We start from the raw sequence: 16,472 nt of genomic DNA, 5'->3' as shown, positions 1-16,472 counted from the left end.
ACTGTCACTCCAGCCCCTAATTTATCTTTTTAGACTACTGTCTCCATTGTTACTTTAAGTAGGACATACACAAAAACAGTATTTGTGGGCAAAACTGATTTTTAACTTTCAGGGCTTGGGTTTTACACTTCCCTTGGCCAAGCACTGATTTCATGTTCAGGAGTGACCCTTGCAGTGCTCAGAGGACGGTAGACAGTGCTGCAGATCAGAGCAGGGCCAGCTTCATGCAGTGCACGACATTTAGCCCATAATATTTGGATTCCTGATTTTTAACTTTCATGTTTAGTTTATGTAGACTATGTTGAACTTTCCCCCTTTTTAATATCATTCTAGACCAGTCTCCTCTCCTGCCTTTTTTCCCTTTCCCCCTTTCCCATCCCCTCTTGTTTGTATATTCGGGCCATGCCCAGAGATACTCTGGACCTACTTTCGGTTCTGCATGGGTATTGCTTTGGGAGGTGCTTAGAGGACCATATGCAGTGCCGGGGGTTGATCCTGGCTCCACTGTAAGCAGAGCAGGTGCCTTACTGTCTGTGCTGTCTCTCCAGCCCCTACACTTACTTCTGGGGCCTCAGACTCCGTAGAGTAAGTAGTTAAATATTGCAAAGCAGTTTCAGGGGCTGGAGAGATGGTTTCATCAGGTAGGGGGCTTGCCTTGCACAGGCCTGATTGGTCTTGATCCCCACATGATCCTCAGAGCCCGCCAGTACTGTCAGGTATGGCCCCCAAATAAGCATGAAAATAAAACTCAATTTCAATACAAATTTGGATAGTGAAACACTTGTAAATCTCATTTAAGAAACTTGTTTTGAAGAGTATCGATTGAGGGGATGGAGGGTGGGAGGTAGCTCAGGGGGCTGCAGTGACTGCATGGAGCCCAGGATCAGTCCCCAGCACCACACAGTCGTCACCCACTTCTTGTACTGAGCACCAAGGCTGGAAGTATTCCCCAGGCACTACCAAGAAAACCGAAACAAACCAAAACCCAAAGCACCAAGAATCTGTCAGCAAATAGGATTTTTCTCGTAGTTATTTTACTAAAAGAAACATAAATTATGGGTCTGGAGTGATGTAGAGCACTTGCCTTGTACGTGGGACCCAGGTTCCATCCCCAGCATCCCGTGTGGTCTCCTGAGCCCACTAGGAGTGACTTCTGGTGAAGACCCAGGACTACCTCCTGAGCACCACTGGATGTACCCCCAAAAACAGAGTCATGAAATGAGGATTTATATCCCAACTAGTTAAATTACACACACCCGCCCAAAAAATGCTGATAGTATTTAGGTTTGCACACACACACACACACAGAGACACACACACCCGCCAAAAAAATGTTGATAGTATTTCGGTTTGACTGATAAAATTTGCTGATAAGCTTCTGCTACTTAAAAAAAAATACTTTCTGGCTGTCTTTTTAAAATCAGGATATTGTTAACGTATAACAATTTCAGGTAATATAATTTTTTGACGCTTTGACCTAATATAAAATCATTATTACCATATAAGTCTGATTAGCTTCTGTGGCAGGGGTGGTGGTTGGGGAGCCCCCATCCTAGTTTAGGGACTGAGGGACTTAGGGCCCACTGCCTCTGATGCCAGGCCCAGTGGGTAGGTGGGTCGGGGGTGCTCTTGATTCTGGTGCCCGGGGTTGCCAGTGCTGGGGGAGCCAGAGGGGTTTTCCCTTTCCCGGTGAATCCTTCTCAGAACTACTGAGCAACCTTTAAGAATTTATTATTAGATAATCAGAATGCAGTGCGCTATTTCCCTATGACACATTTTTTTTTAATTCCCAATCTGGTATCTGGCAACCCCGTGTGTGTGTGTGTGTGTGTGTGTGTGTGTGTGTGTGTGTGTGTGTGTGTGTGTGTGTGTGTGTTAAAGATTTCACATACATGTGAGAACGTGTGGTATTTGTTTTCCTCTGGTTTATTTCACTTATCCTCAGTTTATTCGTATTGTTTTAAATGCAAAGATTCCTTTCTAATACTAGTATGTGTGTGGCCACATTTTCATTATCCATCAGTCAGTGGAAACTTCTGCAGTTCTTTTTTCTTTTCTTTTTTTTTTCAAGAGCCAGCTGGGGGAGCCAAAGAGATAGTGCAGCTGACAAGGCACTTGGCTTTCACGTGGCCTGTCCAGGTTCCATTCCCAGCACCATGCAGGTCTGCCAGGAGTGATCCTGAGTCAGAGTCAGGGTTACTCTGTGCCCTTCGCACAGCCAGCTGTGGCCCCAGAACAAAACATAAAGGGCTATCTAGGTGTGTCGTACTTGGCAGTGCTTGGGGAGGGTTGACTATGGAGTCCGTGTGTCTAGATTGAACTCAGCCTCATTCATATCAGTCAGACACATCCATGGGTATCTACTTAGGTGCTTTAGGATATGTGAGAGCTCTTCATATGTTTGAGATTAAAAAAAAATAGGATGTGCTTGGAAAGGACCATCTGCTTTGCAACTTGTCTTCTTATTCTTTTATTCTTTAAATGGACATATTTTGATCAAAATTTTAGTGCATTTTAATTTAAATTTTATTAAAGCTAACCCTTAATGTGCCTGTTTACAACTTTACCCCAAGGTTGTAAAAAAATTTAGGGTTCTTTAACCTCTGTCTTACTTTTCACTTTTAAATAAATAAATGAATCACATTTAAATTAATAATTTAGATGTTTATTTAAATAAATGTAATTTTTTGTTTAGCATAAAAGTAGGAGTCAGATTTCTCCTTTTATCATTTTGTTGCACAGTTGAGCTTAAATTATTTGCTGGAAGAACTTTTACCCATTGTTTTTTATTATCCTTTTAAATGAATCAGCTGATCATATTCTATATTAATTTCTGTTTCATTAGTCTATTTGCTCTGTGTATTTGCATGCTTCCTCCGTCCCTCTCGGAGAGCCCAGCAACCCTACCAAGAGTATCCCGCCCGCACGGCAGAGCTCGGCAAGCTGCCCGTGGCATATTCGATATGCAAAAAACAGTAACAAGTCCCACAATGGAAATGTTACTGGTGCCCACTCGAGCTTTTCAGTAAATAAATCTTAATACTGAAATTTCAATTAAAATGTTGCATTTTCTAACTTGAGAAAACATTTCCTTTTATTCCTGACTCATCACTAAGAATATAGTCTCTATTTTGTGTTTGGTTCTGATTTTGCTGCCACACAGTGATACCCAGGGCTTATTCCTTCCTGGCTTGTGCTCAGGGGTCAGTCCTGCAGTGCTTGGTGGAGACCACATGCGTGCTGGGTGTGGCCACCTGCAAGGCAAGACCTTCTCAATCCATATTCTGTTTTTCTGGCACTGATCTCAATTTTTGTATCTTCCTGTAATTTAATATCCAAGAAAATACACATTTTAATCTAATTGTCCCATTTTTGTATATCACATCAGTTTCTGAATATTTATTTTCTTTTTTCAAGATCTTTCATTAATTTCTCTTAAATTAAGGGAGGGGGGAGGATTTGGTGGGGAGCGCCTCCAGCAGTGTCCAGGGCTTCCTTGACTCAAACTCGGGATCTCTCCTGGTGGTGTTCAGACCATACAGAGTGCCCAGAATCCAGCATGCATTAGTGCGTGCAGACCAGCCTGCTGAACTGTCTCTCTGGATGTCATCCTTAAGTCATTGTTTTTGGTTATCTTATGGAAACATTTTTTAATTTGTTTCAGATATGTGTGTATATTCCTTAGTTGTTAATTTTCTTTTATTCCTCTGACTTTATGACGTCTTGTTTTTTTGTCTTGGGGTCACTCCTGGCTCATGCACTCAGGAATCACTCCTGGCAGCGTTCAGGGGACCATATGGCATGCTGGGAATCAAACTTGGGTCGCCTGCGTGCTATTTTATAGCCTCTTATTGAAGTAACCTTTCTGTCATGGTTTTGTTTTTTGATTAGTTCTATATTTGTTTTGTCTTTTGCATCCATGGGACAAGGTTTATGCTTTTGTTACTTCTGTAATACCCAATATGTCTTTCTCATTCAGTCTTCTATCTTACATTAACTGTCTTTTAAATATGTTTTGGATTGTATTTTGGGTAGTTTTCCTTAGCATTGTTTCTCAAGTTCGCTTTAATCACTCTTCCAGTGTGCCTACTATTCCACCGGGCTCATTTGTTTTGTTTTATTTCCATGACTTTTAATTTTTAGCTAGTGTCTTCCTGCCCATTTGGTTTTGTTTTTCATTTTTTGTTTGTTTGTTTGTTTGTTTTTGGGTCACACCCAGCGATGCACAGGGGTTCCTCCTGGCTCTACACTCAGGAATTACCCCTGGCGGTGCTCAGGGGACCATATGGGATGCTGGGATTAGAACCCGGGTTAGCCGCGTGCAAGGCAAACACCCTACCCGCTGTGCTATCGCTCCAGCCCCCCATTTGGTTTTGATCTCTTATACTTTAATGATTCGTATTTTAACTACCTTTCTTCTTTCCTTCCTTCCTGCAGTGCTTTGGGACATACAGACAAGCACTGTACCCATTGTATTATGGCTCAAATTCCCTAACATTTATTTCTTAATCTGAGAAGGAATCTGGCACAGTGCCTATTGACTAGTGCACATATATTTGGATCCAAAAAACACATTTTGTACCTTGACTTTTAGTAACAAAACTCAAATTAAGAAGCACAGTGGGGAGAGCAGGGTGACAAAGAGGCAGACTGGGGATGATGTAGGAACAGTGGTGGGACATTGGGTTCTTTGGTGGTGGGAGGGGCATACTGGCTTACTGTGTCAATAGTGTTGAGAGTCAACACTATCTAATCATGTTACCTGAACTGTAATAGACTGAAAGGCAAACGAAGACAGTTTGTAGATAATGGAGTACTGGAAAGAGACTAGGTTTCCGATTTGGAACATGTGGTTTTACCATTGCTGTTTAACATTATTTTAGGAATAGATTCAGTATTTTGCTGGCTATGTTCAAGAGTGTCTGTAAAGAGGAAAGATACAATCTTGTGAAACTTACTGACATAATAGCATAATTTTCAGGGACCATTAAGTGCTGTTTCTAGAATTCTTGTAGCTCTAAAGTGATCTCAAAACATCTATTACTCATTAGTAACAATGTCATAGATACTATTAGTATCCCTCTTGTTTGTTTTCTTAACATTCAGAATTGAAGTTAGAATTTAATAAACATAAACATGTTATATTCTGCTTTATACATTTTTACAAATGCTCTTTTTTCATAAATTTCTAGGGAATCTCTGAAATTCAGGTTTGAAAACTTGCTCTAAAAAGATCTTTATTTTAAAAAGTAACTTAAACTTTAAAAAATTTAAAGCATTTATTTTAGAGAATGAAATTCATAGAATATAGTGAATTTATATTAATTAAACTAGAAATAGTTTAATTTTACAGTCTGTGGTTAGTTTCAAAATAATTCAATAATTTCAAATTGTCAGCAGTAAGTGTAGTAATTTCTTTTTATAGTTTTGGAAAGACATTGTTGATGACAGTGAAGTACGTGACCTCATTTCTGATAGAAACAAGTCTCAAGGTAAGTCACTGACAACAAATTTTAAAGAGCTTTGAAATAATAAGTGGGGTGTGAACTTATGGTGTTTTTTTCTGTTGTAGAAGGTTCATCAGGAGAATGGATTTGGGAATCATTATTTCATCCTCCCCGAAAACTGGGCATCAATGATATTGAAGGACAGCGGGTACTTCAGATTGCAGTGATTTTGCGGAATCTTTCCTTTGAGGAGGGCAATGTTAAGCTCTTGGCAGCTAATCGCACTTGTCTGCGTTTCCTTTTACTTTCTGCACATAGTCATTTTATTTCCCTAAGGCAACTAGGCCTTGACACATTAGGAAATATTGCAGCTGAGGTAAGCATGTGACAATAATATAATATCATTTTTATAGTTAGTAATGATATGCCTTTAAAACTTTAGGATGTGACATTATTATACTTGCTGCGTTTATAGATTATTAAATGCTTTTGTATATTTTTTGCCCAAAAGTAGTGGTACAGAAGAATTATGCATTTTTTGTGGGAAAATATTTATTGATAGTTTCACAGTAATTATTTAAGCAATCATATTTTTTGTTATTTTTAAATTTTAAAAAATTATAGCATTGGGGGCCAGAGGTAGCTCATTGGACTGGAGTGCATGCTCTGCGTGCAGAACCAGCTTTGTTCTTTGACCCAGCACTGTTCCCAAAGCCAGTCTGGGGGCCGTTTGCTAGCACTCTGTTGGGAGTAGCTCCTGGGTACCCCTCGGTATTCGCCTCCCTGACTTTCCTCACCAAAAGGGAAATGTATTGCATTGAATGAAGCTTGCCTTAACAATATATTATTTCTTTTTTCTAGCTTTTGTTGGACCCGGTTGACTTTAAAACCACTCATCTGATGTTTCATACTGTTACAAAATGTTTAATGTCCAGGGATAGATTTTTAAAGATGAGGGGTGAGTGTTCTTTTAAATTTATCATTATCTAAAAATATGTCACTTTTTTTAATGTTAAAAATAAATGCATGTTTGTGTATGTGCTTTTCAGGAATGGAAATTTTGGGAAATCTTTGCAAAGCTGAAGATAATGGTGTTTTGATTTGTGAATATGTTGATCAGGACTCATATAGAGAGATCATATGTCATCTCACTTTGCCTGATGTGCTGCTTGTAATCTCAACACTTGAGGTGCTATATATGCTTACAGAAATGGGAGATGTGGCTTGCACAAAAATTGCAAAAGTAGAAAAAAGCATAGGTAAGATTAAACTAAAGGGACATTTAGGTTATTTTCTGTTAACTTACTATACAAAAATCACAGTTGATGTCTCAGGTTGCTGTTTTATTTTGAGGATCATTATCCTTTTAGACATACTTATTCAGTTTATTATTTCTGTTTTAAAAGAGCAGACACTTCTATCAGATACGAAAATTTACGTGACTATCCGTAATTTTATTTTCATTTCTCATATATGTGTATCAAATTTGGAATCAATAAAATGTGTATGTCTAACTTTGGGGAGCTGGTCTTTCTGCTTCAGATTTTGAGGTATGACTAAATTATGCAACTGAAACTAATTGGAACAAATGTCATTCTTTTCTTGGAAGTTGCTGGTAGTAGTACTATTCGTGAAATCAATGAACTCACTTTCTTAAAGTACTAGCACTAATAAAGAAATACTTTTCAAGTTTTCTTTAAAAGTATTATTTGGAAATTAAGATATCATTTTCTTAAAAGTGCCTGTACATCAGAGTCACTTAGGGAACTTTGTAAAACACTCCCTAATTCCCCGATTCAGAGTTGCTAAATTAGTCTTCAGAGATTAAACCTAAATATCTTTTTTTTTTAATTTGTGTACTTTAAAGAAGCAGTATTCTGTATCACATGTTTTCAATATCATTGTTTCATATATCTATTAATGAATGATTATTAATTCTTAATCTATTTTAGACATGTTAGTGTGTCTGGTTTCTATGGATATTCAGATGTTTGGTCCTGATGCTCTAGCTGCAGTAAAACTTGTTGAACATCCAAGTTCCACTCATCAAGTTTTATCTGAAATTAGGCCACAAGCTATTGAACAAGTTCAAACCCAGACACATGTAGCATCGGCCCCAGGTTAGTGACTTCATGTGATCTTTTCTGAGTATGGTAATTGGTGTGTAAGATTTAATACTATGCAGTAAATAAATAAAGGAAACTTATTTTATAGTAGACTAAAGGACAACATGAGTGTGTAATTTCTTAGATGTTAAACATTCTAGGAGCAGCAGGATCAAGATGAGAGAAAGAATAATAAAGAAATGAAGTTGAGATGAATTTAGGGGAATGTGAAGTGATGTGAGGTATTTTAAAAATGTAAGAAGGATAAATTATGTCCAATGATCTTCTTATTTGTGATTTTGTTCATCAAAATTTGATTTACCAAGAATATATGAATCATATATTGTCTTATAATTCTTTTAGGCAATGAACAAAATAAATAAATATAATACTCTCTAATATTAGTACATCTTGAACCAAGCACCACAGAATCAGAACTTAGGATCAGACGTAGGTGTCTGCGCATGCATACAATGGTTCGTGTATACTTGCACTTGAGCAGTTTGTTGGGTCCGTTAGATCAGTTTTGTTTAACTGTAAGAATCTCTCATTCAGACCTGTTTTGACTAGCATTGTCTTCACTCCTTGGACTTTTTTTTCTCCTTACTTATGAGTCATTTTTATGTTCTAGCATATTCAGCTTTCTCCACCTTGATTTGTCCTAACTAAAACAGTTTGTCTTTTACCTCATGTGTTCTCACACCTTCTAAAATCCCCAAGTTATTTCTTTTCAGTGTTTTTTAAATTGGAGGATATTCATTTTCTCTGTTGATTATACCTTTCATTTTGTAATTAACATGGAAGTCACGTGACTTGGATTTCTTCAAATCTTATTTCTTGATTTGCAAATTTGAACATCTAAGAAGTTCTTCTTTTCTCCAGAAGAGACACAAACTTCTGAATCTTAGCTCTGATCTGTTTCTCCATTACCTCTTTTCTCTGTCTAAAACCTTTGGGTTTTTTTTTTTTCTGCTTCTTCATTTTAGTCTAGAAATCCATTCAGGTTTCCCTAAACCTTACTTACTTTGTTAAAATAAAAATTTCATTTTCCTTAGTGATTAAACACTATATCCATTCAGTCACCAACTCTTGTTGAAACTTCTTATACCTTAAATTTTCTATGGCCATAGTTCAAACTCTTATGTCTCCTAGTTAAATCTCATTTGATCTTGAACCTAGTCTCTCCTGCTTTCATTGTATCAAAATTATATATTCTATACAAGGAAGAGAAAATATATTGCATATTTTATTGATTTCCATTACTGTCTTTTAAAGTACACCGTAGAGTCATGTCATATGTGCACTTACTTGAATAAACAGAATCAAATAAGATATGAAAGAGCAAAACTAATTTTGGCTGCCAGTCCGCTTCAATGAGCTCTTACCTACAGGCAATAAATGTTACATAGTCATGTATATTGTATACTCTGTGGTCAGAATATTAGTAGCTTCTCAATGAAACACATATTGCCATTTTGGGGGGTTGTCATCAAGGAAGAAATGGAAGATTAATTGACGGACACAGAAAAATGGTGTTTAATAGTGAGAGGAAGGCTGGAGAGAGAGTGAAAGCCCATGCTTTGCAGATAGCCAATGCTGGCTTGTTCCCCAGGAGTGTATATTGTCACTGAGCACTGCCAGGAGTCAGTAGTGCTTCCGGAGCACAGAGCTAGGAGTAAGGCCTAGGCATACCAAGTGTTGCCCCCAAACAAGCAGAACAAAAAAGGCTTTGAGAAAGAACCAGAGGATCGTACCAGGACTAAGCGGCCTGCCTTGCATGTGACTGACCTCCACTTGAACATCCACATCACACCTGGTTCCCTTATCATTAGGAGTGACCCTTAGCACAGAGCCTGGAATCGGCCCTGAGCTCTACGAGGGGTGACCCTAAAATCAAAAATAGGTTGTCAGTGAGACACTGAACTATAATGGGTCATTTAAAGAAAATTCAAAGGTAATTTTTATGAAAGCTACTGTGTTTTGCTTTTCCACTTATTAACAGATGAACCTAGACCCCAACCTAAGATTTGATCCTCATTTGGCAAATAAGCAAAATTAGTTTGTGACTTGTTTCTATATATTGCAGATATATATTGGATGTGCATATATAGAGAGAAAATATATTTTGGATGTATATGTGCACAATATATATATGTGTGTATGTATATGTATTGGAGACCTATGTGTGTGTATACATGCATATACACGCCCATTGGTAGAAATAGGCACCTACGTATTTAAAATAAGTTATTTTTGAGCTGGTGAGTTTTTAAAAATGATAAATGATACTTTTTAATCTTTGATTAATTATCAAAGATAACTTTAAAAATTTTTACTGATAACTTTCATTTATAGTTTGGCTCCTCCCATCAGCGCTCATATGTAGTATTTTTAATAGTTTTCATATGTAATGTGCATCTTTATTATTCTGTTTCTCTGAATTGCTATACAATATATAACTTTGTATCTGTGGTTAGGTTGACCTAAATTTCTTCATCATCATTTAAATAGCTGCAAGTATGTTTATAAATTGATACTCTAAAATAAAAGTTACTTTCTCTGTCAATGGACTCTTGATACTGTTGCCCGTTTTTAAAAAACATAATCTTTTTTTAAAAATTTTGGTCTATATATCCAGCTGGCCTCTACCACCCAGATCCCCCATTTTCCCGTAGCTAGGCAGTCACACACAGAAACTGCCCCCAGTGCCATGTAATCCTATCAACAGCCAACATCCAGAGACTATAAAACCAAGCTCCCGGAAGCATCACGGCCTCTCAACATCTAATAGCCTAGTTCTCCCTCTTGGAGAACCTGACAAGCTACAGAGAGTCTGTTGCCTGCTCAGGAGAGCCTGGCAAGCTCTCCTTATTCATATTCATATCCCAAATACAGTAACAGATATATGCATACCTTTCGGAGAGCCCGCAAGCTACCAGGAGTATCCTGCCCACATGGCAGAGCCTGGCAAGCTACCCATGGCGTATTCAATATGTCAAAAACAGTAATGATAGGTAGGTCTCATTCTCCTGACCCTGAAAGAGCCTCTGATCATTGGGGAAGATGAGTAAGAAGAGTCTGCTAAAATCTCAGGGCTGGGAGGAATAGAGATGTTACTGGTGCCCGTTCGAGTAAATTGATGAACAACGGGATGAAAGTGATCTAGTGATCCAGCTGTGCTCAGGGATTACTCCTAGCTCTGCTCAAGGATTACTCCAAGCAGACTCAGGGACCATCTACAGTGCCAGGTATTTTACCCAGGTTGGCCACATGCAAGGCAGGCACCCTACCGGCTGTACTATTACTTCAGTGCTTTATAAAAAAAAAAAAACCTTCAATGTGAGAAGTTTTACAATCACAGCTTTTAAAAAAAATTTATTCAATACTCTCAGACTACATCTCATTCTCTCATCTATAGATGAGAACACATTTTTAATTAAAAACTTTTACTTCCCTGCCTTTGTATCTAAAACACTTTCGAGGGTAAGATCTAGTAATAAGCATCAAATAATACATTGAATAATTGCCACTCTATTTAGCTACACCTTATTTAAACTCATGTATTCAAGAATAGCACAGTGACCCTCAAATTTAATTGTACCGTTCCCTGCCTGATGTACTATCTCTCTGGCCCCCATGCTGTATTTTTAACATTCTCAACAAATTGATAAGTTAACTTCTAGTCTCCATTCCCTTAATTTTCTGTTTGAGGTAGGCCTGAGAATGTCTCAGTTGCCCTTGAATACCTGGTACCTAAGGGTGGAACTCCAGAACCAGCCTGTCTCCGGTGCCATGCATTTAACTCTCATCCTGCAATCCTAGAAAGACTGCAGGAAAGCTGGCTTTTTCAAATTGGGAGAGTTATCAAAAATAAATATGGGGCTGGAGCGATAGTACAATAGGCAGGGCATTTGCCTTGCATGCAGCCGAGCCAGGTTCAATTCTCAGCATCCCATATCATCCCCCGAGCACCACCAAAGTTCGTGCATTCATGCATTTCTGAATGCATGAGCCAGAAGTAACCCCTGTGCATCGCTGGTATGACCCAAAAAAAGCAAAAAGTAAATTTTAAAAAAATTTAATAGTGTATTACTTTCAAATAGGAAGATTTATGAGGTGCATACAAAAGTTAAAATTAATTCCATTTAAAATACAGTTGGTTTTGTGTTGGTAATATGTTTAATATCTCATACACTTGACAATTGATTCAGGAGATTTCCATCAGAGTATGTTATACTTTATCATAGTATAATTGATAAAAGGTACAAAAGTTCTCTGGACCCTGAAAGAGTTACAGATCCTATAACAGCATCATGAAATTAAGAGAAGAAAAGATTAGTGAACTGGGGTTATGGCAGAAAGACTGGATTTTGAGATTTTGTTAAGGAACAAGACATCTATGACCTCAGAAATTGCTGACCTAGAGTCCAGTCAAGTCTAGTTCTGAGAGAACTTTCCCACTGTGCTCAGCTCTGATTTCTCTGTTATGGAAAAAAAATAGTTTGCTAGTGATCTAATCTATCCACAGATTTTTATTATTTGAGCTAAAAAATATTTTAAGTTATGTAAAGTATACAGGACAATGACAGCTTCATTATGTTTCTCAAATTTGTATATTTACATATGTTGATACACCTATTTAGAAAAGATGCAGATGTCCATTGATTCAATGTCCATGCACGAAATATGACATACAGAGATGAGTCTTTAAAAATGATGTCCCTAATGTGTGGTTTTGTTTTTTTTTTTCAGCTTCCAGAGCAGTTGTAGCACAGCATGTTGCTCCGCCTCCAGGAATAGTGGAAATAGACAGTGAGAAGTTTGCTTGTCAGTGGTAAGTAGTTTATTTCTATTAAGGTTTCATCCTTCAGATGACTCGAGCAAAAGAGAAAAGGAGATGTATTTCAACAGTCTTGCAAAATGTTTTATTTTGTATTTCTTTTTAGGTAGCTTTTATATTTCTTTTTAGTTTAGTATTTCTTTTTAGTGCTTATATAACAAAGAAAAGTGAAACACCCTACTAGTAATTTAGAAGACTAAAAATGAAAATATTCATCAGTACAATAGTGTTTGACTAGAATTTCATTAAATTTTACTGTATAACTTTTCAGAGTAAAATTGTGTTCTAAATCATCTTTGAAAATAAGATTTGTCTGGGGTCAGAGAGCGATTGCGGCAGTGCGATGCTTGCCTTGCACATGGCCAGCCCAGTTCGGGCCGTGCAGCTGTTCTCAGTACTGGGTATGGTCCCCAGCCTTGCCAGGATTGAGCCCTGAGCAGAGAGCCAGGAATAAGCTCTGGCATTACCAGGTGTGGCCCCAGAACAAAGATGAAAAAGAAGGAAAATAATGTGTCGACTTACAGGATTTAGGGGCCACTCCTCGTGGGTGATTGGGAGCTACTCCTGACTCAGGGGTTACTCTGATGGTGCCAGAAGGAATGAAGAGAGACCCGTCAAGGCCCCACTGCTGCCTCTGGGCCCCTGCTCTGCCCCCACCTCCTGACCCACACCTCAGAAACTTCACTTGCACATTTACTCCCTTCCGCCAAGTAGGGACGTTGACGCTGGCCTGCAGCAGCTCATGAGCACCAGCTTCCTGAGCCTGTGCCCGGTGGGCTCTGCAGCCCCTCTGTGCAGGCCTTGCTTTGGACGGGCACCGCCTCTTCCAGGCAGCCTGTTAGGAGCTGGAGACTCGATGGGTAGCACCATAGTGTCCAGCGGTGCTTGGATGGTAGACTGTCAGAGACTTTTGCTAGTAATCATTTTGTATTTTGCACGGCTGTCTAATAACCGTCTTGGATCCTTCTTGTGGAAAAAAATTAAATGCGGGGCTAGAAATCAGAGTCCACTGCATGCAAGGCAGTTGTCTTAACAACCTTGGTTTATTTGTTTATTTTTTTTCTTTTTGGGCCACACCCAGTGATGCACAGGGGTCACTCCTGGCTCTGCACTCAGGAATTACCCCTGGCAGTGCTCAGGGGACCACATGGGATGCTGGGAATCAAACCCGGGGCCATACCTAATTGTGCTCAGGTTTCCTCTCAGCTCTGTGCTCAGGGATCAGTCCTGGCGGGGCTCGAGGACCATATGTGGGAGCAAGGGTTGGACCAGGTCAGCTGTGTATAAGGCTTGTATTTCTCTGGCCCCTAAGTAAAGTTTTTTTTAATGGAAATTTAATTTGTGTGATTTTAGGAAGATAAAACTAGGATTTGGAAGATAGATCTGGAGATAGTGCCTTTTGAATGCCCTGCCTGCCCAAGAACCCAAATTAATCTCCTGAGCACTGCCACAGGGGTCCTGTGGACCCATTCCTGCTGGGTGCCAGCAGCAGTGGGCGGGATTAACACTGGGCACTGTCTGGTCAGTTGACTTGTTACTGAGAGTGGTCTCTGAGTTTCTCATCATTCTTGGAGATTCCCCTGCCCTCTCAGAAAGTGCTGAAGAACTCAAGCCACAGGCCAGGGATACAGTATGCTCTTCCCCGTGCAGCGGGCCCTCCTGGTTCAGATCCCCAGCACCACGTAGGATCCAGTTAGCACCACAGGGTTCTAGTGGTCCCACTAGTTCCACTCTGCTCTCTCCAAAGCATAGACCTAGGAATAGTCCCTGAACATAGGACTGGGTGTTGCCCGGTTCCTCTCCCCCATCCCCCCAAAAAAGGGGGGGAGGAGTAGATTTTATTGTTAACGTCCCTTCTGTTTTCATTAAAAGCATAACTTCCTGTCTTTGGTAGCTTATTTTGCCTTCTTGTGAATAATCAAGGGATGTGATAAAAGAGCCTGGTGTGTCAACAATAACATAATCAGTTAATAAATATTTTTATGATAACACTGGTAGCCACTTTGTGAAAAAATAAACATACAGTTGGTTAAACTTCTTTTATCATAGTTATCTTTACATTGTTTATTAATTTTTGACTTAAATTCGTAAATTTTGACTTAAATTCCTCCCAAATATTATAAGATATGGCAGTAAGTGGTTTTTTATATAGTCTTAGAATGGTCTTCACAAGGATAACTGGGCCTTTACTTCTAGGGAATGTCATTTTGTGAAAAAGATTAGTTTCTGAAGTTTGAATTAGTTTGTAATATATTAGGATGAAAAGTATTTGAAATGTTACGGGAGTGTGCAGCATGAGGAATATTTTAGTGAGTAGTTGAAAACTTTAGTAAGTTTTTTGAGAAGGAATTTGATAAGATTTTCAGCAAAAGTGTAACTTTAATTCCACTTTTCTTTTTATTTTTGTTTCTTCCATAAAAATAGTTCACAATTGATGATTCCTGATAGATTTTAATTTTAATTATTTGCAAACAGACCAGTCCTACTCTCACTGGGATGTAAGATAGTTTGTATATTGTTAATGATTGTATACTAAAATAGTAGCTAATCCCTTTCATTTGACTTTTCTAAAACCAAACTTTTTGCTAATAGCTTGAGTGAAATGATTAATAAGACATTATTATTTGTTTATAACATTGCCTTAACATGGTTTTTGTTGTAGATACAGAATAGACTAAAACTAATGTAGAGTCTCATATCATATTGTATAATGCCACTTATTTTTTCTCATCTTTTAGGCTTAATGCTCATTTTGAAGTAAATCCAGATTGTTCTGTCTCTCGAGCAGAAATGTATTCTGAGTATCTCTCAACCTGCAGTAAATTAGCTCGGGGTGGAATTTTAACATCAACTGGATTTTATAAATGTCTTAGGTAAGATGCTTAGTTCTTAACTTAGTTAAGCGAAGAACTTATAATTATCCTGTTCCTCTTTGGAGAAGATACCAAGCGTCTAGCTAGTTGTTTTTCGTTTTAAGAATCACAGTTTTTAAGGGATAGTTACAGTCTTAAAAACTTTCGTGATTATGGGGCTGGAGCAATGGCACAGCGGGTAGGGCGTTTGCCTTGCACGAGGCCGACCCGGGTTCGATTCCCAGCATCCCATATGGTCCCCTGAGCACCGCCGGGAGTAACTCCTGAGTGCAAAGCCAGGAGGTATCCCCTGTGCATTGTGCATTGCCGGGTGTGACCCAAAAAGCAAAAAAAAAAAACCTTTAGTGATTACATTTCAGTCATACAAAGTACCCATCCCTCCACCAGTGCCCATTTTCCACCACCAGTGTTCCCAGTATCCCTCCTACATCTAGCTATTTTTAAATATTCTCAGTATTTAAAATTTTGTATGGTTACATTATAACATGCTCGAAGTTCAAGTGCAGGGAAAGTTTTGAAATATCATCTAGTGTTTGTGTTTGAATATTATGAGACTTATTAAAGAAAGAGGAGAGATTAAATTACTTCTTTATGCTTTTAAAGAAATTAATTTGACCATTTTAATCTTAATTTTTAGTCTAACTAATATTGTCTTAGACTTATCAAGGCTTTGTGATATTTTTACAAAGCTTATATAATATCAGCTCTTTTTGAACTATATGCAGCAGAAATGTTTAAAATGCGACAGTGATATTAATAAATAATTTAAAATATTGGAGTGTTGGATTTTCTCTTTCCTACACTTGTACAATATAACTATGAGTCATAGTTCATAAATAGCAGTAAATATATTGTTGCTTTGAGTAAGAACACCTGTTTAGGTGAGCCGTGATGTTTAGTAGAGTTCTGTGCCAGTGATAAAAACGGAGTCTGTGTCTGCTCTACAGAACAGTCTTTGCAAACCACACAGTGAAGAGAGTGGAGGACTCCAGCAGCAGCGGGCAGGTGCACATCCACGTGGTGGGCGTGAAGCGGAGGGCCCTGCCGCTGCCCGTCCAGATGTACTATCAGCAGCAGCCAGTGTCTGCTCCTGTCGTGCGTGTTGATTCTGTTCCTGATGTCTCTTCGAGCCCTTCACCTGCAGGTATTGCTGCTGCTCTGTAGTAGTATTACTCGTTGACTAATAAAACTTCTCCAGTAGCGCTCT

The 16,472-nt window shown here is 38.6% G+C and overlaps 1 protein-coding gene across 1 annotated transcript in view; it reads left to right on the top strand.

Moving 5' to 3' along the window:
* The window catches only part of ARID2 (AT-rich interaction domain 2), a 164,441-nt gene that overhangs the window by 113,437 nt on the left and 34,532 nt on the right, over positions 1–16,472 (top strand). Inside the window, exons 7-14 of the mRNA XM_055141422.1 lie at positions 5,426–5,492; positions 5,573–5,823; positions 6,309–6,405; positions 6,497–6,706; positions 7,400–7,567; positions 12,305–12,386; positions 15,131–15,265; positions 16,213–16,409. Coding sequence (XP_054997397.1) covers positions 5,426–5,492; positions 5,573–5,823; positions 6,309–6,405; positions 6,497–6,706; positions 7,400–7,567; positions 12,305–12,386; positions 15,131–15,265; positions 16,213–16,409 — 1,207 coding nt within the window. The remainder of the gene's footprint in view (positions 1–5,425; positions 5,493–5,572; positions 5,824–6,308; positions 6,406–6,496; positions 6,707–7,399; positions 7,568–12,304; positions 12,387–15,130; positions 15,266–16,212; positions 16,410–16,472) is intronic.

This window comes from Sorex araneus, chromosome 6 (assembly GCF_027595985.1).
Source record: "Sorex araneus isolate mSorAra2 chromosome 6, mSorAra2.pri, whole genome shotgun sequence".
Lineage (NCBI taxonomy): Eukaryota > Metazoa > Chordata > Mammalia > Eulipotyphla > Soricidae > Sorex > Sorex araneus.
This window is presented reverse-complemented; position numbering and strand designations above follow the sequence as displayed.